Here is a 25209-nt window from a genome sequence, read left to right as displayed (position 1 = left end):
CTTCTTTTGTCCCAAATCTCAGCGAGACTGAGGTGGCAGTGGTGGTAGGACACATCATCTGAATACCAGAGTGGGTTCTCCAGCTGCAACGTTTCCTCTTCAGATTTGATCTCAGTTGTGTTGACAGCATCAAGGAGGATTTTGACATTTAAATGAATATAGCCATGGTCTAAATATCCAATCTGGTTGCTTTTGTGTTTGGGGTTGTCTCAGTGTTCATATCCTACATGTTATAAAAGCCTAAAAGTTATAAGGCTCCCTTTGCTACCTGAACAACAGCCTGCCAGCCAGACTGACGGAGAGAAGAAATAATAGAGGAAGTGAAAGGCAAATACTGGAAAGTGAGCAGGCCTCACCACGGAGACATTAGCACCAGGAAGCACCAAGGACATAATGAAAGGGGAGGCATGTAAATAAGAGCATAATCCATATACAAATAAAATAAAAATGGTAGAATAACACATTTTATTGCACACAAATAGACAAAAAAAAAAGATTTTTGAATGTGGTTTGACACACAAAATCAAAACCTTCACAGTTCAAAGCAAGTCCCCATTTACCTTTTGTCCAATGAAGGGACAATAAAAAAGGACAAACACATTTTAACTATCTAAAACACACAAAAAAGGCCAAGCTTGGCCTTTGTCTCCAAATGAAATGTTAATCAAGTATTAGATCCTTTGATGCGTTGCTCTTCCACATCACCAGGCTTACTTCTGCTTCCAATGTGTCTGAAGAAGGATATGAACCCAGAGGTGCTTCCTTGACCCTCTACATGGTTCCCTGCCTTCGAACTCCTGACTCCTGCTCCTTCTTCTCTCGTGTTTTCTGTCGTTGATCCAAAGGAGTATGATGACCTTTGAGACATGCTTCTCTGGAACAAGTCTCCCAGCCGGAAACCAGATCCTGGAGATCGCCTGGTTTCAACCAAGGAAACGGACCTGAGGATTGGTTTCTTCGACACAGCTCTCTGACTGGGGCTCTCAGGGAGAGATACAGAACCCCCAGAGGGAGATGTTAGAGTTTCCTGATTGGAGGAATTGGGGAGATAATTGCCTTCGTCACTCTCCCAGACTCCATCATCAAGGTCATCTTCACCTGGAGTTGAGGATAGCCTGCGTTGGTGTGATTGTCTGTCTCGGTGGGATGCATTTCTTTGGGTGCAAGTAAAAGGACTCAGGATAGTCCATGGGGAGCCCACACCCTCATTGTTGGAAAAGAAGAAGTCTCTGGTTCTAGGCTGAGGGGTACTCGGGGTAGGTGGTGTGTCTTGTGCTCTCTCTGACTCACAAGGAATGCCTGAAACTCTGTCTCCATCGAGGCTGCTTTTGCTGTTTTGGTAGCGAAGCACCTTCCTAGTTATGTCACGCATCTTTTGAGCTTCTTCTTTGTTACCTAGTTCAGCCATGTCCTCTTTCTGCAATATGGGTTGCTTTTTCTCAGGTGTCTCAAATTGTGCTTCTGATGCAACACTCCGCGAGCTGCACTCAGAGGGGGATCCTTCGATTGTGGGCAGTGTGTTCTTCCTGCACCTGACTAATCCCTCTGGAACGGTAGAGAGAAAGCTGTGTAAGGCCGACTCCAAGCATACGGAGGCCCGCTCCCGCTCAAGTCCCAGGCAAGACACTGTGGAGCGGCGTTTGGCTGCAATTCGTACACTCTCCTTCCGCTTGTGCCTCTGCTCTGCTGCCTCTCGATCTCGGTTCTCCTACAGAGAGAATACATTCAAGTAAAATACAAGACAATGCAAACTAATGACACAAAAGGACAGGAGGACAGCGCTTGCAAGCATTAAAAGTACTCAATATGAAATCATTAAAAGGTTTCTTTTAGGTGGCCCTTGAATACAAACAGCATAATGTTTCAATGTGATGCGGTTTATTCCATTGCACATTGATGTGCTGTTGTTAATTCTTTGGATTCTCACCTGTACAGCCGTGTCAAAGCGCTTGCAAAACGAGTGAAAGATTGAGCAGCACTCCTCCAGTTTGAAGGTAGCCGGGTCTTCACAGAAGTACTCAGCGACAGCATCGCTCAGAGCCTTCAGCTCCTGAAGAGAGGTTCCCAAATCGGCCAGCTTGGCCTCAGCCCTCTAAGGAAAGAAAAACATTAAAAAAGATTTAAAGAAGAGGAATTTAAATCGTCGAGCGACTAAAGTATTCACAGGCTCGGTTTGTGCTTTTGCTAAACATTTTGGTGCTTTTGCACAATAAAAAAGGTAAAAATACAAGCGGGAACTTTACCACGAAAAATGTCTCCATTTGTTGTAAGAGGCCAGGCTTTCTACTGCTGTACAATTTCACTTCCTTGACTTTCTTGAATTCCCTCTCAAAGTCTGCGATGACCTCCTCTTTACAAATTCTGTTAGTAAGTGACATTTATACATTGACACACCGTAATTCCAAGTAATACAATATTGTGCAAACAACCAGATACAATATCAGATTGAAACAGACAACATTTGAAGCTACTAAGGAACCAATCAGTTAAATCCCCGAATAGATGTCAGTATACTAATGATAGCCACCTTGATCCCATCCCAATGTGTTCAAGTTGGGTGGGAAACATCAGTAACTCAGCATCAATGTCCTCTATTTGCTGCAGGTGGAAGACAAAGGAGATAGAGAAACAGTGAGTTTTGGGACAATACTTTCACAGATATTTTCTTCATCCGTCACCCCAAGGCTCCTCCTCACCTTGGCAACATAGTGCATGAGGTTCATGCCAGGCTTGTTGGCCTTGGTGTCTGCCAGCTTGAGCAGAGAGGTCATCCTGAAGCCAATGGCATTGGCACTGGCACTGTAACCACCCTGAAAAATACAGAATTGGTATGGTCCATACATCAGTACAATAAATAGTAAAAAGTACAAAAGTCAGATTAAATGCAAATGATAGAATACATAAAATCATAAATAATAAGCATAATTCTAAAAGAAAAATACCAACAGCGTTCATGTAATTCCCAGCTTTTAATACCAGTCGAATGACTGAGTGTAGGTCATCACAGTCCAACAGCTCTAAGGGGAGAGAAGAAAAAGAGATGAGACAAAGAACCTTAATGCAAACCTCAAATGAGAAGCGGCGTAATAAAACACAATCCAGGTTCAAATTGTTGGCAGCTTTGGTGGATGTGTGTGAACCAGTTTAATGTAGTGTAGGTGTGTGTTACCATTAGCCGCTTTGGTCATGACAGCAACAGAATTCTTCACGTCCTCCATAAGAGGAAAGAACTCCTCCCTCAGCACCATGGTTTTTAAGCGTTCCTCATAGCTGAAGGCAAGACATTAATAAAACGTACAAAATTACTGCATCACCAGTTTCATTATCTGTGAAGGGGATAGTTTGAGTGTTTTGAAGTGGGGCTGTATTGAGTACTTATCCATAGTCAATGTATACCTTGGAGAAGCAATGTACTGCTGTTTAGCCACCTAAAAGAAAGGCCCACTAAAAATAAATGTATATCAGTTTAAGTGTACCGTATATATTTAGAATAGTTTTGACTTTGATATTCTGCTGATGCAAAATGTATTTTAGAACATATGCAGCTGGTACTCCTGTATGTTTCACCAAGCTGGGGTGCAGACAGCCATATTGTTAGTAGTATACTGACTATGGATAAGTATCATATAACCAAACCCTTTAAGCCAGGAGATATCTGTATATCATATTTTAATAGCACAGGTTTCCTCAATGGACACATATGTTTTGATGTGTCAAATCTGTGGTGCACAAAAAAAATACAAAATATGAAAGGCCCCCAAAAAAAAAAGGAAGTCCTTTACATTTTGTCACTGTCAGCATATGTTCTTTTTCTTATATGTTTTTTTCACTCATTTGTTAGTTGGCGTGATTTTGCAAGGAACATTTCTTTAACTAATAAATCAATCAAACATTGAATAGGTTTTCCCAAAACATTAAAAATAAGCTTTTCAGAAAACTAACCCCGAGACTTTGACCAGCTGCACCATGAACTGGTCCGCCTCAGGTAACACGGACATGTTCCCACTGAATGACAGCAGCTGCTTCACCTGCACACACACACACACACACACACACACACACACACACACACACACACACACACACACACACACACACACACACACACACACACACACACACACACACACACACACACACACACACACACACACACACACACACACACACACACACACACACACACACACACACACACACACACACACACACACACACACACACACACACACACACACACACACACACACACACACACACACACACACACACACACACACGATTGACCAATATGAAGCATTGGCAGTAATGGAAATCCATAACAATTTAAATAATGAAGGTGAATTCTAAACTTTCGGTCATTATTTTTGAATTATCTCAAATGGAGAACAATGTTATATCCAAATAGAGCATAAAGCAATGGATCATCTGTCGATTCATGTCTGTCTGTACGTCCTTCACATTTCTCAAGAGACCAGCAGACCACAGCTCATTGACTGCCATTCATTATTATAACATAATGTACTTTAATTTCCTTAACCTCTGCTTTAAATTATAATGTTATGCTGGATAGTTAATATATGTATATGTTAATACAAAATAATGCATCACATTTCAATTGTTATATTTTGTAAGCCAGATCTTACTCGGCAATGTAACCAGTAACATTCCTCTGTCATGTGAATGTAGAAGTACAGTAAATACTGTACAGTTGAGTTACATTTTTTAGGGTGCTTTATGGGCCTTTTGTAAGTTATTTCAGGCTACAATGAGTTGGAAATATAAACGTATTCAATGCCTTTCATATCTAAACCTCATAATAAATCTACAGCTGTATGAGGCCCTTTTAGTTGTCCACTTTGCTGAATGTCAAAGCCCAGGGAGTCTTTCCCTGTGAACCAGAGTGTATTTCTGAATGTGAGTCAGTGATGCAACTAATTTATATATATATGCTCAGGACGCGAGGCAGCATTTAGTCGGAGGTAGGAAGGTGTTTGCGTGAGAGGTTATCAAGAAAGCTGCAAGCAGCAACACACAAAAGTTCATTTGTCTTATTTTCTGCATGCAGGATTTAATTGGAAGGATGTGAAGGGACGAGTGGAGCTGTTTATACCTCACTTTCTTCTGGCAGTAGTTTACAAAGCTCTTTTAGTTTTCCCGTCCCAAATCTCAGCCAGTTGCCTTGACAAATATCCTGCACCATTTCTGTCACTGGCCTGTAGAGGGAGACAAAAGATAATAATAATAATAAATAATAACAAACATGATTAGTCATGCTAATCAAACAATTTACAGAAAAAGAAAACCTGCTACACACACAGCCCTCACAAAGTCAAGCCCTGAAGATGATCAATGGTCAAACATGGCCGGCATGAAAATAATATTAATTTTGTAGCTCATTGCATTCAGAAAGTTGTTTGATCGGCAGCCGACTTTCAAATATTGAATGCTGCAGCTTCTCGGGTGACCTCGGCTGCCGACATATACAAACCAGATGAAAACATGATGACACAACCACCTACAGCTCTCCTAGCACTTCACAACTGATATTGTTTTAATGTCCAACCAAATGCCCTCAAATAGCAGCATTACGTGCCTTTTCGTCACTACCACAGAAGCAGAGGCGATTTGAAGGTCATCACAGTACTGAGCTGTGGACACACATCTGGTATTCAAAGTGAGAACTTAAGAGATATCATATTGATGAGGTCCACACACAGAAACTGGATCCAGTGCTGGATAGACTACATAAACGGTTTACATGCAAGGCAGATTATATCATTTTACTACGTACATGTAAAAAACTAAACTGGCTTAAAACAAAATTAGTTTTGCAGTATTAAGGGAGACAAATAGGATTTCAAAAAGGTTTTGTGTATTGCCAAAACAGCATTTCAATTAGTATTTTTGATATTCTAACATCATCATGAAAAGCATAATAATCCATGTCATCATATTATGTACTTTGCTAGGTTTGTATACATGCATATGAATGTAAGATATTGCATTGCAGAATTGCTGTGATCACAGTTCCCCGAGGGCCCCGACAAGCACAGCAATTTGTTCCTTTAGTTACATGAAACTGTATTTTATAAGAAACAACAATAACAAAAATAATGAAACATGCAGCAAGTCATAATTGTTCCCTATCAACACTCTCAAGGGATGTTTAAAAAGGCATTTGAATTTATTTGAATATGCTCCACTGAGATAAAGAGAGGTAATGATTAGCGCAGCAGAAGTGACAATGACGGCACTCTGCTCTGACCATCACTTCCTGTTCTTCCACTTCAGGTCCCTTTGGTTCTAGTTGTGTTCGCATTTTGTGGGTTCATTTGCTAAATCATAAACAAATTCCATTATTTAGACACTCAATGTTAAAGATATCATTCTATTTTGGATTACAATGTGTCAATCCTTACTTCTTGAAATGTCTCAGGAAGATCCCGATATTCATACTCTTTTTAGAGTCAAGGATTGTCACCTAAAGATAAAAGAAACAACAAATTATTTAAACAAAAAAATGGTTTCACCTCTGTTCAACCAGACACATCTATACTCAATATTGTATTTGAGGAAGCAAAACACTCCCGAACATGGCTTTACTTTAGCTGTTCCTCAATGACGCCATGATTAGTGTGGAACTTTGAAAAAACACTTCCTATTTGTGGGTTGATTACTTCTCTAGTTTGTGCATTCTGTGTGAATGTGCGTGCCCATAAAAACTTAGGATGACCTGCATCAGCTTTATGGCAAAGATAATTTAAAATATGGCCCCGAGAGCAAACCTAGCTTTTTACCTGAGGCTCCTGTGGAAAGAAGTCCATGCCTTCAAAGGTCTTCAGACCCATGACCCTTGAGTTGGGCAGCGAAGCCCGTTTGTCTACATGGCTGAACAACTCCTCCATGCTCGGGATATCCAGCATGAGATCCCTCTGAGGCCGTTTAGACGTCCAGACATTCAATTTTCCCAGAACACGCTGGCTGGGGATGGTGTCCCAGTTCAGCTTCTTCATGGAACGCCGCTGGACGTTACGAGAGCCAAAAGGAGGAGGGGGAGGAAGAGGAGGAGGAGGAGGAGGAGGAGGAGGAGGAGGAGGAGGAGGAGGAGGAGGTGGTACAGCGGCAACACACATGGAGGGAGGCGCAAGAGAAGATGACTGCAAATTTGAATCTTCCCGAGCATCCGGTGAAAGAGGAGAAGACGAGTCTTGTTTGGAACAGTTGGGAGGAGAGGCAGATTTTAAAATCAGCACTCCCTCCATCTGTCCAAGATGATGGATAGAGGAGGTATCCTGCTGTTAGCCACTCTGATCTGAGGAGGTACAGAAACATAAATCCATAAGAGTGCAGAATTTTTAGCCGAAAAAGAGGATTTGTTTGGAGCATGAAACTACTATCAACAAAATATAATTGTTCTCCTCTATATCTGAAGCTAATACTTTGCGGACAGGCTGACAAAGGCCAAAGCCTATACAAGTTTAGCAAAATGTTTTAAGTTATTAATTTAACATAAATATTTAAATCAAAGAGAATGTGTTACTTTGAATAACCTGTGAAATGGTTATTATCGGCTATCTAAAAGGCAGACACTAGTTTGTGAATAGTGCCTACACTTTCTCCCTCACATTGGAACTGACAATATGGTTTTACCTTCTACTTCTCTTCCTTGAACTATACAACACAGCATAACATTTTCTCCATAAATGTTTTATCGTAATTATGGTTCTTCCATATCTTACGATAACACGAAACGTCATTGATAAAATCGTGCTTTTAATGCTTCCTCCTTCACAACAGAGGTACGTTGCTTGACAGTTGATATCACTTATTCACAGCCATCCACCAACCAATAGATTCATATAAAAAAAAAATACTGCTTCAACAATCGTCTTTACGCTCTCCTCTCAGAGGAGGGAAGCTGTTGCAAATAAGAGACGAACAAACTAGAAGTAGGGAAATCGTACTATCACGAAGTCGAATATAAACATTGACACAAGCGACTGTGGACATGTTGTTAAAACAGTGCCTCGTATCCTTAAAAACACGTCCCTAACTTACCAAACCATCACAATTAACTTTATTTTGCTTCACTTACCGTGCTATTAAAACGTAGCTGTCATAAATCCTCGCGCACTGATCAATTGCCTCGTGCTCAGGCGAAGTGCAGTCTTCCGCCAGTCTGGGTCACGCGCAGCAGTCACAGGTGGTGGGCGCGCCTCCACCAATCACGTTCAAGTTAGTTTCCAGGTACGGGAACGCCCTTGTCGGGAGAGGGAGGTCGATGATGGGTAAGCGCTGTCACTTGGTGATCAACAAAAGGTCAAAGCGAAAACTCAATGTACACATACATAATATACAAACGCAGCCTGTGTATATAACATGCTCTACATATCTTTATAGGCTGCCAAATTATAATTAAAAACACAAACAAAGGCAGGTATATCATGAACAATATCGTGTCATTTTATTTGGAAACGATATTTTAAAAAAAGAGATGGAAAAGTTATTGTTCATAGATGTAAAATGTAACACCACAACTGTACCGTGAAAAAAACAGACAAAACAGTGCCGCTAAAATTGACACTAATATGCAAAAAGAAATGCAACTTGAGTGTAAACATATGTGAACTGCTGATCGTTAGGTGTCAGAGAGCTGCTTCAGACATATATCAATAATACTGGAGCTGTCTCCATATTAAGACAGAATGGTTTACTTTCATGAGACATTTGATAAATGATGCATGATTGGAAGATTACTTCTAAAATACCTTTGTGCAATGGTAATCACAAGATGGAAGTTTTGACTAAATCCAGATGGTTGCTTCTCCGTTTGCGTGCAACAGAAAGGACACTGGGCCACAGTGCAATATACATTTGATGAAAGCAAACATAAAATACAGCCAGAGCATTTGAAAATGTGTACTTTTAATTTGTTCCCTCAGGGTTGGGTGGGACTTTGCAGGTCTGAGTGAGGAATGAAGGCAGAGTATCACATCAATCCATGACACAACATCATCATTTATCATCTTAAATGCCATTAAGTGCAATCATTCATACAGTACAATACATCAGCTCAGACTAGAAAATATTGATTGTACACAAATAAAATATCTCATGTTATAAATCTTGGTTCTCTCTCAGCAACAATCTAAAGACTGATAGTACAGTGACTATAAATGCTTCTCACACTTCTTTTCAATTTGCTAGAGGTTTCACAATTGAGGAACAAAAAATATCCTATTGCCATTAATTTTGGTGTTGGAGTTTCAACGGGGCAGGTTTGGAAAAGAGGAGTCACATTTTGTTCATATTGCTGTGTGGCGATCAGGAGCTGATCAGGGAAACTGCATTTTTCTGTTGCTCAGTAGCCACAAGTGAGACCTTGGTCTCACTTGTGGCTACTGAGCAACTTTCAGCCAGAAGAAAATACACCCATTTGACACAGTGACAGATACAAGCTCAGAAAACACAAGCCAACCAAATCATACAATACATTTGTGATACCTGCTTTTCATTAAAAAATCACATAATCACCTTCCTTCGATTATTGTCCCCAAGACAATTTAAAAGAAAACCCCCATATTGTGATTTCCCTTCAGCCAATATCAAGACGTGAATCAACAACCGCAAGCATGGCGTCATGCCGTCATGCCGTCCATGCAAGCTGGCGTGCAGAAGGCAGAGTAGAGCGTCAGTGCATTGTGGGAAAGAGACACACACAATATATATATATATATATATATATATATATCCCACGATGCACTGACGCTCATATGCACCTGTACTTTGGATTGCTGCCTGCCATGCAAATACAGAGGAGACAAGAAGGTGGAGCACTAACCCATTAACTGATCACAGTTCAGTTCAGCATGGCAAAACATTCATGATACTGGATTATCTGCATTTGACTTCAGAAGTTCGACACTTAACTTTTGATCAGTTAGTTTAGAAACATTTTTTGGAGTAAATAAATTACATAATTTGTTAGTGTGGGATATTCTCACATTAGTGTGTCATCTGCAAAACGCCATTAACGTTATACTCATAAACTGAGTAATTTGCACAGAAGTATCAGGATACAAATATGTTGGTTCAAACAAAGTAACAGATATAATGAACATAATAAATACAATGAAGCATAAAAATTACATTACATTTGTAGTACCATGCCGTTATGTTCTGGTAATACCTTCTCCTAATTGTCAACAACAGATGATTGTTTATTATACTAAGACAATGTTAAATTAAAGGATATGAAACAAATGATAAATAAGTAGTGCCATCCCATTCCCCAACTACTAATTTACAAGATTTGATGTGGAAATATTAGTAATGTTAGACAATTACAGTAATCTTCAGTGTGAAGAAAGGTAACCATAGACAAATATATTCTGCTTCAGGGCGACTGAAAGACCTAGATGTCAATGACATGTCCTTAATATCATTAAAGACAAAACACATTTCAATGTATCAATGTGGACAAATATGTAATTAATTCCTTTTAAGTACAATCTGTTAAACAATTAAATAATGGAGTGAATCCCTTAAAGCTTGTTGTATCTTAACTGTCTGATCGTGCACGGTTCAACTGTCCCTCAAAGCCTCCTCAGTCCAGTGAGACTGAACCAACCACTGAAAACATAACAAGGAGACAGCTTTATCTTTGGGTAAATAAAATACAATTAGTAAAGATCACAACCAGTATAACTTTTTGGGAAGCTGTGGCAGTGTTCCTTAAACAATTGTTGCATATATGGAGTTGAAGTCAATAAACTCTCAGGTTACAATTGAAATCTGTAGCATTTCTGATAATTACAGACCAATTCCGACTTACTTTCCCTCTCAAGCAGCAGCAGACGTTGCCAAACAGAATCCTGTCCTTCACTCTGAAGCATGACGCAAGCAGACTAGTACTGAAATATTACTAAATAAAAACACGTCAGTCAAACAGCGAAAACTAAAACAGCAGTCTTTTTGTTTTCTAAGCTACAAACAATCATATACTAATTATTTCCAGTTAAATGGTACTTAATTTGAAATGTACATTGATTTGAAATGCCAAAGCATTCCTTTCCAGTGAACCAAATCCCATTCATGTGGAGTTTTAAATCTTTTTTTTCTTAATTTATCTTTCTTCCTGCAGGCCACATGTTCATTTAGGGTGTTTTTCTCATAAATAAAGGAGGCACACGAGGAGAGTGATAAGGTCTGGAAGAGTTTTGATGCCATGTTTGGTTACATCCAAGTGTGTTTTAATGGATTTGTCATTCTTCCTTATGTCACCCGTCTGTTACCAAGATGGCGTGTGAAGTTTAACTCAGAGCACTGGGAGCACTTGAGGAGAACAATAATGACCATGAACATGACTAAGTATAGTGCTGAAATAGAAGTGAGTCAAATGGGAGAAAGGGATGGGGAGATGAGCAGTTCCTCTGGGAACAAAGCACAAAAAAAGGTCAGAGTGGGTGAAACAGGAAGTTGGGAAGAGGCCCTAAAAGCCCCCTGACTGTTCATGAAACTGGCCGCTTGGTTCCCTGCTGCATTTTTCTCACTCATCAATAAGACCCTGCAATCCATCTGTCCAATCATCCAGCCACACGCTCATCTCATATCTTAATCCACCCAATTACACGTATGCGTTTCCCTCTTCTGTAGTGGTCCTCTGTAAGTTGGGGTTTCAACCGGTAACGGGTGGATGTGGTCGAGACGAGGCTGCAGGAGGTCCGGCAGACCTCCTCACTGCTCCTCTAACCAGGAGGGCTTGTCAGCACCTGGAGGCCTCAACTTTATGTTGAACTGCTTCAGCGTCTGCTCCAGCTGCTCCTGGTTGCCAGCAAAGTACGCCGAGATGGCATTATGGAAGAGGAGGAGCTGCTTATGCATCACCTTCACCTGACAGAGAGAAACAAGGGAGCTTAGGACATTCATTTGTGCAAATCATCACAAAAACCGCACAGCGAGATAATCCTACATGTCTTGTTTTCCACTTTGAATGCTGATGTTGATGCAGGCCTACCCTGCCCACTAACCTTATTCTCCTCCAGGAACTTGAGTTTAATGATGACGTCTGAGCGGAGGCGTTCATACTTGTCCTTCTGGACTTGGTACTGTTGCTGAGCAGTGTCTATGCGGGCCATGGCAACAGCGTCCTTCGGTCCCAGACTCAGTTCCTCCAGGTCTGACCGGTAGGCATCAAACTCCAGTCTGTTCATAAAAAAAGAAGAGCATTTTAGTTTGAAATGGCCCTAAAATGTTGGACACTACTGTATGATTGGATCTTACATATTCCATAACACATGATAGATTACTGTATTTGTGTTTGCGCTACTGTGCACTATTTGAAGATAATGTAGCCCCCAGAGGCTCATCTTTCGTCAGACCGATAGCCAATGGGTTCCGAGATAACCATGAGTTTAACTAATAATATTATATTCCAGCCACTAAGTTGAAAACAAGTTCAAGCGCTAGAAGAAAAAAGGTGGATATAGAGGGAATATTTGAATGGTCATTTTAAACGTCATGATAATAGCTACTCACAAAGAAGCACTCATTGTGTGCATCAAATTATCATCGGAGATTCGAGAGGTGGAACAATGTTCCTTGCCTTGCATTTATTTCAATGAATATAGTTATGTATTCATAAGGATTGGATTGGCTTGGCTTGGCGCACCAACACTGCCTAAACCCACTGTCTGTGGGTTTTGTCTATATCCGTTTGCTAATCTTATATCAATAATCAATGTGCTGCATGTTCTTACCTGGCATTTTCATACATCTTGATTGTCATTAGGGTGTCCTCCATGGTCTTGTTGACGAGTGTGTTGATGCTTGACACAAAGAAGTTAACAGCACCAAGTAGAGTCTCCCCATTCTTACACAGCAACTTCTGAGTCTCTGCATTGTAGCCAAACTCATCCTGTAAAAGAAAATGAATGCACATAATAGAATGTGAATGTATTAATGCTTCCCAATGTTGTCGTCACAAACCTGCTACTCAACTTTCAAGCAGATATATGTCTAAAGCATCAAAGCTACATGAACATGATTTTAGACCTCACCCGCAGCTCTGGAGATTTCTGACTGAGGTCAGCGAAGGTGTCCCCCAGTGCATGCTGTGTCTGCACCATGTTGTAGAAGTGGTTGGTCAGCGCTCTGGCCAATCGCAGCACATTCTCATATTTCTTTTTAGTGTCTCTCAGGACCTCTATCTGGGCCTCGAGCTCCAGGTCCACAGTCCGGGAACCCCGACCGAAACGCTCCGAGATAATTTGCTTTGTACACTAAAAGAATAAATAAAAGGAAGACACACAGAGACATAAGGAACACAATGGGGAGGGAGGGGTTCCTAATTCCAGAGGATTCCCAAGCACAGATACAAAATAAAATATAATCACCAAGTCGTATTTTATCATGAAGCTCAACATTACAGAACTGTAGCTACCTTGTAAGTGTTGAGACCCCACTTCTTCATTGTTTCTAGCTTTTCCACAGCCACCCCGCGGGTCGCTTCGTCTGCCGCCATTGACGAGCTGCTGCTGCTGTGGTGCATGTTGGAACCTGAGAGACAATTTAGAAACACAGGAACATTGTCAAAAACTAAAACACAAACACAGGTAGACAAAATTAAGTGTCCATCACCACTATCCCGTACACCACTGTAAAACATGCACCGAGTGAGCTGGAGTTGATGAGTAAATCAATAACGGGAACTATTGGGGTGAGGAAAATAACTAAATCATTTTTATAGAGCTATAATAGAAAGAAGAAATACTGTAGACTGCAGGGATATTCAGGGTCACTGCAATCTGACCAATCAATGTAGAGCCCATAGCATTCAACTTCACATCTTTCCCTCCCCAGTTCCTTGGTGCTCATTTGATTGGCTCACTATGTGGCAGAATAGAACTGCTTGGGGGAGCGCTACTTCGCCTTCATGCGCAGGTCGGTGATCGTGGGCGGTCAGGTATGGGTGAAGGATTGGTTCAGGGTCAGGATGAATTAGGGTATGGGAGCGGGATTTACATTGGATTTTTGTAAATTATATACACATATGTTTAGGATTTTAAATGATAGTTGGATATTTAGGGTTAAAACATGAAGTAATTATTAAACAAGCGCACCAAAAATGGAAAGATAACGTAGGAGGACGATTGTGGGGGGGGAGGGTGCAGAGAAGAGAGAAAAGTACAATCACAAAAGGGAGAAGATGAGGAACGTGTAGGGGGATGGTGAAAGGGAGGTGGATGACAAAGATAGACACGTACAAAGATGAAAAGACAACATTCAGCGCATGACTATAAAAGACAAATGACTGATGCTGAATACAAGTTTGAATTGCAGTAGAACTAAACATTGAGATACTAAATAAACTGGACTACTTTCATTTCATCATGAAAAAATTGAAAGGATTGAGAGGATACAAACTTAAACATTTACTAAGGTTCTCCCAATTTTTTACCGTATATATTCAATGTCTTAGTACAAATATGCATAGACGTAATGATGGTTTCTGTTTCGCCACAGAGAAGTTCTGTGAGTTATTCTGGGAAAAACTAAAATTGCAAGAAAAACCAACCAGAAAGAATATTATGAAAAAGAAATTATGCGATAGAAAAGAAAGGAGCAGGCACCACTGAAAAAGAGAAACATTGCTGAAGATAAAAAGGAAAGAGAAGGTGGTCCCCCAGCTATCTAAAAAAGACAGACTTAGTATAAAAGGTGTCTTTCCAAAATGAGATAGCCATCATGTGAGAAATATGCATTGAAATCAAAATTACATTATGTGTTGGCGTTAACTAAAAAGTACTGTACAATACTTTATATTTACAGACTGGAGGCTGTAGATCTTATAATTGTCGCTCATCCCAAAAAATGGTTCTATCACATTTTGTCGAAAAGCACTCCATTATGAATAATAATTTGGTCTAAGGAGCCACCTAATCCTTCAACAGGGATCCTTTTGTTAAACTCTGCATTGTAGTGCACAGCAGGGCCTGAGAGAGAGACAAAGAAGCAGAAATTAGTATCCAATATATGAGTGTTATTTCCCTTTGACACAGTTAATCAGCTACACTGCTGAAGTAAAAAATTATATTAAATCATTTGTGTAACTTAAATATCACACAACTCAAAACAATTACGGATTTATTATCAATTATACAAGTGTTATTAATGGGAGTACTGGGATCTGACGTAGGATACCTTGACATGATATAACTTTAACAATGTTGCTTGACATTTAGAAACACTGACATATTTGATTTTAAAAAAAACTAGTTGTTCACTGTTACAGTATATCTGAAAACTTAAGATGGTCGTGAGTATCAGCCTGCATTCAGATGCAAGGGTGGTGGGGGAGAGTGAGAGTATTCTGCCCGAAATTATTGTCTTTAAGAGGCTGTAGCAGGATCACGAGATGAAGCAAGGAATCCATTGGTAACATGTCACGTTGGCTTGTGGAGAAGGGGGCTAATAATATGAATGGAAATTGGTTTTATGGGTGCAGATAAGTAACTAACCCCTAACCCTTTACAGACTTGCACTTAATGCTAATCCCATGCATTTATTGGCCAAAAGCAAGCAGTTTCTTTGCATGCAGTATTCTAAAAATGGTGTAGTTGAATATTTCTACATTCTGGGATGAACCGTCTTTGAACTGCATAAATAGGAATGTCTAGAAAGCTTGGACTCTTCTGGTTTCAATGAGCCCACAGGTGTAAAGTTTAAGCGATAGACTTGAAAAATCAGTAAGATGTAAATGTGTATTTGTGCCTCTGAGACCAAGAAATGCCAACGTCTGGATTAAAAATCTGCATCATCATGTTGTAGATTTAAGCTATTGTTGCCAATACAATTAAGTAAATAATACAAAATTAATTGATGTACACAAATTTAACTTTCTGTTCTTTTGGCAATAACATCATAATCTTTATTAATTCTTGAGTGGTACTTTTTTTTTTTTTTAATATACCAGCAAATCTATGTAAAAAATGGGATCTACCCTAAAACTGCTGCAACAGCTTATGAGCCATGATAAAGCACAGGGATGGCCATCCCGATTCATTATAATTTTCTAAGGCCTTATACACCACCCAATTTATTTTAATAAATTCTTAAATCTGATTTATGACTATAACAATTGTCACAAAGTGCTGAACTACATATTGCATTAATCTTCAGGTTCCCAACTTTCAGATATATACCAACTCTTTGTGGCATATCATGATGACCTGCTATGTCCCCCTAAAGATCCCCCTGAAGAGGGTTTGTTTCTGCTTTTTTCATTAGCATGGTATTTCCATTAAAAGGTGCAGTGTGGGGGATTTGGTGCCATCTAGTGGTGAGTTTGGAACCAACTAAAGATTCACAAATGGACCCATCTTAAGCCAGAGTTTGGGTTGTCCATTCTGGGCTACTGTAGCAACATGGCCGAGCAATATTGCAGACTATGAAAAAAAGACCCTCTTCATAGATATAAAATCAATATAGCTCATCATTCACTCGGCCATCCTGCTACCTCTTATATCTGTACATAGAAGAACCATAAATAGCTGACTAATTCAGACCACAAGGGCACTTTATCAGATACAGTGCAGTCTATGGCGAGCGAGGGATGTGCAAATTGACCACAAATTAATTGCAGGACAAACTCATGGGAAGAACGATAAGAGACTCCACCCCATACATCAAACACTTCATTGTCATCAGACTAACTGAATAACCTCAGAGTAGGAGGCGCAGCACTGTGTCAATTCAAAGTGGAACGGCGACGTAGCTGGAAAGAGACTGAAAAGACATAAAAAATGAGAGTAGGACTCTACCTTTGATTGAGCTGGTGGGGATGATTCCCTCTGCTGTTCCTCCATAGCCTCCTGATACAATGCTTGTCTCGTTGAGATTGGGACCCGATACCATCACCTGCTGGAGGTCCTACAAAGTTTAAGTGGGGAAATAAAAAATAAAAAAGGGCAGGATTGAGGGGTTGGAGGGGGATGACAGGAGATTATGATTTGAGTGTTAAATTCAGACGGTGTAGACATGTAGGTTAAATACTTATTCACTAGAGGGGCACAAACACTACGATGTTAGAAGGGTTAGTCAGTACACACAATCTGCAGGTAGTGTCTAAATTCCACCCTTATCTGGAAGCAAACACACCAAAGCAAACACACCAAAAGTCGGCAGCCAATAATCAACCGAAGTGATGGCTTGAACTGAATGTCCTGCCCTGAGAGGAGCAAGTGAGAGGAACCAGAGCCATGGCAGCCCAACGCCAGCAGCAACTTCAACAATCTATGCAGCAGGAAATGCTCCTGCAGACTATTTGCTCCTTCCAAAATAATCACAGGTTTCAGTGAAGCTCTGGATCGTGAGGGGAACTGTCGTTACGATCCATCGTAACTCACGGTTTTCTCGTTTTTGGTTTTGGTAGGAGCCAGTAAAGAAAAAAGGAAACATGTGTGAGAAGTTTACAGGTTCAAATTGAACTCTTGCCTGTTTCGAAAAGCAAGCCTCTCGTTTAATTATATGGGCAAACCCCCATCTGGTCAATTGAAAAATGTAAACGGAAGCACACTATGTATATTACACTTCCTGAAATGTTGGGCTTAGACTCTCGAAGCAAATCTGTGATAAGGAAACTAAGCTCCAGGGAGGGGGCTGGTTCCTTTTTGTAAGCAAACACAAACAGCATGTTTGATCCCAAACAAAAGGAAGTAAAAGTACTACAGCTGTGGTTTGTGCTGTTGGAGGTTAAACGAGGAATCTTCAGTATGAAGAAAAATGTATCTATTATAAATGTATTCAAGCTCTGCTTCGGGCCCTTATCTGTTGGTCGTCATTGTCAGCTCTCTCTTTACCTTCTTACCAGAACACAGACAAATGTTTCATTTTGACTAAATCATCAAAACAGAACTAGCACAGCTAATTAAAATCATTACAGCAGTAGTACGACATGATGATTATTAGTATGAAGCCATGATTGTTTTGTCAATCAACTCTCGCTAAAATTAGGGAATCACACTCACACGTCATCAAAGTGCACACAGAATCGAAATTATATTAACTCAACACACACAAGACGATTTTGAATAATCAAACGAAAACAGATTGTAATATTGAGACCTAAGGGTTAGATGCCAGCTATTTTGTTAATACTACTCAATTTGAGGGATATCTCTCAAAAGATATCAAGTCTGAGAGACTCCTTGTATCTAGAGTTAGTAGGAGCTGAGTTAACAGGCAGCACAATTCAAGCTACGCAGTGGTTTGCCATAACAATGACACGTCTGACATGTGAGGCAGCTTAATGCTGCACAAAGTCAAACCACTGAGCAGCACTACACACCAACACACACAAATGGACAAATGGCCTGCTCACCCTGGTGCCTCTGGAGCTCCCTACCTTCTCATCTAAGTTCCACTGCAGTTTTGCAGCCTGCACAGAGATGGAGGGGGGAATCGACAACAAAAAGAAACAAATAGAAAAAGAAAGGAGACAAAAAGAAAAATCCATGACTGAAATTATGAAGCAAGATAGAATGATAAAAAGGAATGCCAGAAGAATCACCATAATGTCCACACACAGCAGGGATGTAAGATGGAGAGCAGTGATGAGTGATATCACAGCAGCTCAGGATGCATCATTTAAATAGTTTAGGTTGAGGTTTCAAGTGGATCAACTAGTCCACTGGCTCAACATGTTTTGCTTGGTGCATTGTAGCTTTGCCATGATATTATTTCATCACTGTCTGGGAAAAGAAAATACAGATTCTTGTACAACAATGCAGGTTTCAACGGTAATGTTTTTTGTTTCGCAAGTGGGTCAGATATCTACTTGCTTGAAGTACATTTTTACTAGCCCCTATCCAAATTGTTGTATTTATAAGCGGTCTTCAATAACATTAAAGACTAAAGTGGCCCCACTGGTGCTGCATGTGTGGAGAGATGAGAAGGAAGCGAGAAGGCTCACTTCTTAGCCACTTATATCATCAGCTCCACAATGTGTTTTACTCTTTGTTTACCACCTGCCAAATCAGGTTAAGTGAGTGTCTTAATTTACTAGCACGACGGGCCATTTGACTTGCCCTGGGCCATCAGCCAATCCTTATTGTTGAGCTCTGCACTGTACAAATGAATATATATTTTTAACAAGGCATCTACAGACATTTAAAGGTGACAACACTGAGGGGAAAACAGAACCGTGTACACACACACAAAGATTGAGTGGCCACACTCCAGGTAGCACATGTTGATTGCCAGAATAGACAATTATATGGGTTGAGTGAAGAGTAACATGTAACCTTCCGGCCAAATGATCTTCATTGTAGCATCAGTAGAATTTCTGTCGCCATTTAACATCTTGCAAAGATTAATATTTGAACCAGAAATTCACTGAAATAACTCCAAATATAATGTAAAAAAAAGACAGAGCCTGTTTAACTGCATCTTCTCCTTCATTTGTCCTATGTCTCTTCTTTTAGAGATCTGCATCTGTTCAATGAGGACGAAAGCTGACGCAGACACTGATCCTCTCTGGACACTACGCAGACATTGTGCCTGTTCCTTGAGATAAGATAACTACAGAGCCTTTCCCAATAATATTGGAAATCATATCTTAACAGTGAGGTTTAATAGACTTATGAAAGTCTCTTGCCTGGTTATGTACAAATGTTGTGCGTGATAGATATAGATTTAAAATGCTGCAAACCGCTATTTTCAAAAGAAACTGAACAATTGTAAAGAAATTGCTGGTATATCTCAAAATGAATATCAAAAGTAAACAAGTATAACAGCATAAGCATCTTAAAGCACCGTTGACCAGTGAGCACTGTGATACAGCTGAAGCCTTTGCCAGGATGCTGCAGGCAGTCAAGATCCCCGTCACCGTTTGACAAAAGCTCAATGCTGCGACATCAGAAACTAGACGTTTGCTTTTCCATAACCTGACAATCTTCATATATATATATATGGGCAAGAGCCACACAGGAGGCTGCAGCTTTAAAGTGAGTGCTGCACAGCAGATGTCAATCTGATTTCAGAAGGCTTTCACCCAGGGAGGACGCATCGCCAGTTTCAGATTAATTGCAGAGTTGCTATGACAACTGGTTAATATGCAGCACCAAACCGTGCAGCTAAACACTTCTCATACATGAACGCAGTAAACTGGGCGAAGCAACACCAAACTGTTAAATACGTGCTTCACCATGCAAGATTTGTGAGACGGGAGGGTTTCCTTTTACTTCCTGAGTGGAGCCAAACAGTTTGGTGAGCAAATAACAGGATCCTCCAGGATCTTCAGTCTGTTTGTCCAACAAGGTGCGCCTTGGGACGCAGGAAAGGGAACAACCTGTTTCACCTACGGTAACTTACTCTCCAACTCAACGGTTATGTTATTCTAACCGACATTAAGACACTTCGGAAAATGATGTAAAAATAATGCTGGTGCCCTACCCTTGAGCTTGAGCAGCATTTCAGTTCAACACCTAGAATAAAGCATAGACATACGTCTTGAACCCTGAACATAGGGCCACATGAGGCGGTAATGGGACCTGGTTCCCAAGGAGACCGCTAGACTACAACACCTAATTTCCCAATAAGAACAACAATAAGTGACCACATCCAGCCAGCCAGTGTTCGAGACTACTCCTCTTAGCAAATAAAGTTGTCAGTCTTAAATTGTACTGTGCATATTATCACAGGGCAGTACTGTGAGAGTGTAAATGGTAGAAAAAGAGCCTGCTCAGTAAGCTGATCTCGTGATAGCTGAGAACTATACTGCCCATAACCCGTGTCAACTTCAAACAACCGAAACTGCACATTTATCTGTCACACTGGGTAAGCTTTTTGTATCATGTGCTCTCATGTGAATGATATAACCTTGAGACAGTACTGTATCATTAAACTGACAATAAACAAATGCTTTAACAACTATATATTCAATAGCTAAATTAAACTAACGACAAACGAGTAAAAACAAGTTCAGAATACAACAAATCACATCATCACTGTTGTAAGAATACTGCAGTTAAAACAATCTATGAGTCATGAAAAAGTTGTAGCGGGCTAACAATGGCAAAGTAATAGGAGAGCTTGATTTCTATGTAGTAGAAAATAAGATACATTCCAAACAAGTAAATGAATAAGAAAATAAAAAACTCTGTCTCACTTGTTTGCTTTTGAGTATACTATATATATATATATGTTAATGTTGAACAGTTTGTGTAATAATAGCTTTGAATAGGTTAACAATGACAATAATAAACGGGGTAGTGTCAACATGTGACACACAGTCGACTGATACATAACTGTGACCCACCTGTTCAAGGCTGTCATCTTCTGGTAGGGTCCCTGTGTCTCCATTACTGTTGATAGGAATCTCCATTGTGGCAGCTTTACTCATAATGCTGTCTGTCATAATGCACTATGTCTGTGTGAAAAAGAGAGAGAGAGACACGGAGGAGAAGATAAAGTACAAACTACCATATGTAAATTAGGTGAAAATGGCATGGATGGAAAAACATCAAGGCCTTAATTCTGATTTGAAGAGCACAGAGCGTAGTCAAAACAGCCAAATCATGAGGCAGATGGGAATTTAATTGCCACAAATAAGCGAGGAGGTGGTTTTCAAAGAGCAAGGCTACCGCTCGGCATAAATACAGCACACCTATGAAAGCCCCACGCTCAGACCGCCACTACAATGAGCCGTCTTGTTGAAGTGGCCACTCTACTCTAAAGCCTATTAAAGGTTGGGATGTTAGAACCCACTCACTAAAAACCCAGACTAGTGAGGCAATTGCAAAATGATTATATCAATATTGTCTAGCCATTCTAAAACTGAGTTGGCCTGCAGTAGTACACATATTCACACATTCAAGATGTGCAATCATGTCAGCATTATATATTTTGCCCCCCCCCAAAAAAAGTGCGAGACAAGCAGCATTATAGCTCCTATTTTTGGCATGGAAGGAAACAATTAATTCACCGCAACAAACACTCATGAGAGGTCAGGTGATGGTGCAAAAGTAAGGCCTACAGATGTGGAAGACGCTTCACATGTTTTTTTCAGATTGCAGAGCAGGGTGAAGGTGAAACAGGTAAATGTCACAACTGGATCTACTCGAGCATGCACAGTAGCTCGATGCAAAGACCGACTTACAGAAGCAGTGTTCTGGGCTTTTTGTTCCTTGAGCCCATAGAAATTTCGGCCTAAGTGCTCTATGCTTGTGCACACTTATGTAAGAGGGTGCCACAAGATGAATCAGAGCAAACAGACTTTCTTAAGCAGTTGCCAGTTAAAGAAGTTGGTTTCCTGTTGACGACCGTGAGTTAGAATCACAGTGCTTAGTAAGACAGGACCGAACAGCAAAAAACAACAACCTCTAACTGGAATATAATTACTTGGTAGGTGTGTGGCGGTTACATCTCTTGCTGGCACCAATATCCCAGACCTTGTTTGAAGGAAGGTAGCTCCTTGTTTACATTTACTCTGACCTCGCCTATTGTAAGTGTTTTTTTTGTGGGCCATGCCATGTCCATATCCTGAGGAATGACAACCTCTGTTGACTTTAGACATTTGAAGTAGTGGTTATCCTGCCCAACAATACTGAACATATATACACTCCAGACATCTCACTGTATCCGTGTCAGATCTTTTGGCTGGAAACATTTTTTTCTTTTTCATATAAATTGTTCATTTTAAGACAAACTCACTTTACTGGTAGTGCCATATGCTGGGATCTTCGCTACAAGCTTTTAAAATCAGAGACAAAGGCCATCATACACTGAACAACCAAGTACTGCTTTGCATAAAATCTACATCTGAAATAAGCCCTGATCATTCTACAGTGCTTAGTCCCTCAATCCACCAGCTTGTGTCTAGTCAAACCACTTAAACCAGACTGACTATATATAAAAGGGTAACAAAATAACGTGAAGAACATGTGCTACAACAGAGACAATGTGCATTATTACAAAGGTAAGCCAACGTGGACAATGGTTTAGTAATAACGAGAGAGACTGGAACGTTTCACTTGAAATTGGACAAATGAACGATCCTGGAAGCCACGACAGGTGCATCAGCACAGGTGTACAGTTCTCTCTTGAGCAGGTAACGCTGGATGCGAGACTCCCCCGGTGGGTTTCATCTGCCCGACACAGTAGGCAGTAAAACAGAACCGATTGTGATTGTCATTTGTTGAGAACGTGCACCATATTGAGGCAGAATATGCTTTCTAGAAAAAGGCCCGCTTCTACTTCACATAAGCAGCTGTTCGGAGGAGGCTGGTCAAACACAAGACAGCGAGTTCACTGTGGACAGCTGGTTGGTTCTGAGGTGGAAATGAGAAACCATAACTCCGGGTTCAAAATGCAACTTTAACATCGTCGTTTTCAAACGGGTTGACTTACGGTGTGCTTGGTCCCGTCGTAAAAACAGAGCCGTTCGGGAAGCTAGCGAGCAAAGCTAATAACAAGCTAGCGGCAGTGCATCCCAGTCTATGCGCGGTTTAGAGGAGACTAATGGTCTTTTGTCGGTCCGAGGAAAAAACTACCCGTGGGAAACTATAGCCCGTGCTCTAGTTTATGAATATGTTGATGACATAGCCAGGTAAAGCCTTGTTATAACTGCGGTTGTCTTCGTAGATAATCCCCTATCTTTTTTAATGAAACCAGGAGGAACGCTTTACGGAACTGACGAAATCGTACAATTCATTTAGCAGACCGACGCGCTCCGATTCAAAGAACGTCTATTTAAGAGACGATGTATCACTCGTTACAAAGGCAAACACTGACATTGTGCGACCTGGCGCATTTAGGTATTAACCTTCAAGCCATGCATCTTGTAACTAAGTATTTTTTTGTATTGCTATACAGTTTCAAATGTATCTATATTCCGTATATGTATAATACAGCCCAGTTGCCTGATTATAAAAACGTTTTAACTGATAGTGAACACTATTGACGTCATTAAACAAGTTGTTTCATACACAGAATTGCCTGTAGCATTGGGTTTCCACACATCTTTGAATACGACACATGATATGTGTGCATGCCAATTTCAATAGTTTCGAATTCAGGGCAATGTGCGTATATGATATATTGACGCTTTTGACAAAATTCTTATTTTAAGCACATTTCCCCATCACAATTGTATCTGGAAATTAGAAAGGAGTGAGAGTTCTTCATTTTCCCCCCACACGCCTATAACCCATCTCTGAGAGCCTCCTGCAGGTGATGTTTGCACGTTTCAGGCTGTTACTGGCTGCTGGCTGTGGGCTACATTAATTATATAAGGACGTGAGAGTAATTGTACATTTTCTTTGATCATATAATTGCGATACACAGTGATCTGTAGGCTCTGTGCGTTAGAGCTTGTCTGAGATAAATATGTTAGCATTGTTATGCGTGGTCTGAATGTATGTTGTTATATCTGACATCCAATTTTCAACTTGTCTTTTGAAAAAGTATCTGCATTTATTTCTATGGTTAAATAAAGGTTAGAATGATATTCATTTTATTATAAGCCGTCGCCTCACCGCGGGTTCAATTCCCGGTCGGAGCGGTCCTTCTGTGTGGAGTTTGCATGTTCTCCCCGTGGCAGCGTGGGTTCTCTCCGGGCTCTCCGGCTTCCTCCCACAGTCCAAAGACATGCTGCAGGTTAATTGATCTCTAAATGTCCCATAGGTGTGAATATGAGAGTGAATGGTTGTATGTCCCTACATGTGCCCTCGATGGACTGGCGGCCTGTCCAGGGTGTCCCCTGCCTTCGCCCTATGTCAGCTGGGATAGGCTCCAGCGCCCCCGCGACCCTAATGAGGATTAAGCGGTATTGAAAATGGATGGATGGATTATAAGCCAGACCGATACATATTCAGTGACGGTCGTTGGAGGATGCACCTCATACAGAACACCCAGACTTTTGATTAATTCCTATCTGTCATATTACATATTACTTAAATGTACCACAACCATACATTAATCTGAGATTTAAACTCAACTGCACTCAGAGGCTGTAACTGTAATATATGTAACATATGTTTTCAAATGGCCTACTGTTTGTGTGTAGATTGGAACCACACGTTACGCACAAATCGTGTCTTTTTTTCATTTGTAGATCATGTAATACATTAATTTGAGACCATTTTAAATTTTACTCCATAGTATTATTTTTGTTTTTTGTCCTTGATTGTACAGCACATGGCTCCATTG

At 40.5% G+C, this 25209-nt stretch overlaps 2 protein-coding genes across 7 annotated transcripts; both read right to left on the bottom strand.

The window, feature by feature from the left end:
- Positions 1-513: 513 nt before the first annotated feature.
- On the bottom strand, positions 514-7046 carry fhdc3 (FH2 domain containing 3; the record flags this gene model as incomplete). Its single annotated transcript, XM_034550478.1, has 11 exons — positions 514-1708; positions 1928-2092; positions 2244-2361; positions 2528-2598; positions 2697-2810; positions 2947-3017; positions 3170-3270; positions 3943-4028; positions 5114-5216; positions 6423-6484; positions 6801-7046. Coding segments are annotated over 11 exons (2181 nt in total), but the record flags the coding sequence as incomplete, so codon positions are not given.
- Positions 7047-8909: 1863 nt separating this feature from the next.
- On the bottom strand, positions 8910-23749 carry arfip2b (ADP-ribosylation factor interacting protein 2b). 6 transcript variants are annotated; one of them, XM_034549641.1, is made up of 10 exons: positions 23410-23727; positions 21320-21430; positions 18383-18439; positions 16824-16932; positions 14940-14996; positions 13445-13560; positions 13062-13283; positions 12762-12919; positions 12033-12207; positions 8910-11895 (listed from the first exon to the last, which is right to left on the bottom strand). In XM_034549641.1, exons 2-10 carry the CDS (start codon positions 21416-21418, stop codon positions 11740-11742), a joined length of 1149 nt encoding a protein of 382 aa, XP_034405532.1. In that variant the 5' UTR covers positions 21419-21430; positions 23410-23727; the 3' UTR covers positions 8910-11739. The 6 variants fall into 6 exon arrangements, with proteins under 6 accessions (XP_034405532.1, XP_034405533.1, XP_034405537.1 ...); XM_034549642.1 differs by having other exon boundaries at positions 18407-18439; XM_034549646.1 differs by lacking the exon at positions 14940-14996 and having other exon boundaries at positions 23410-23749.
- Positions 23750-25209: the final 1460 nt, after the last annotated feature.

Source organism: Cyclopterus lumpus, chromosome 14 (genome assembly GCF_009769545.1).
Source record: "Cyclopterus lumpus isolate fCycLum1 chromosome 14, fCycLum1.pri, whole genome shotgun sequence".
In the NCBI taxonomy this organism is placed as follows: Eukaryota; Metazoa; Chordata; class Actinopteri; order Perciformes; family Cyclopteridae; genus Cyclopterus; species Cyclopterus lumpus.
This window is presented reverse-complemented; position numbering and strand designations above follow the sequence as displayed.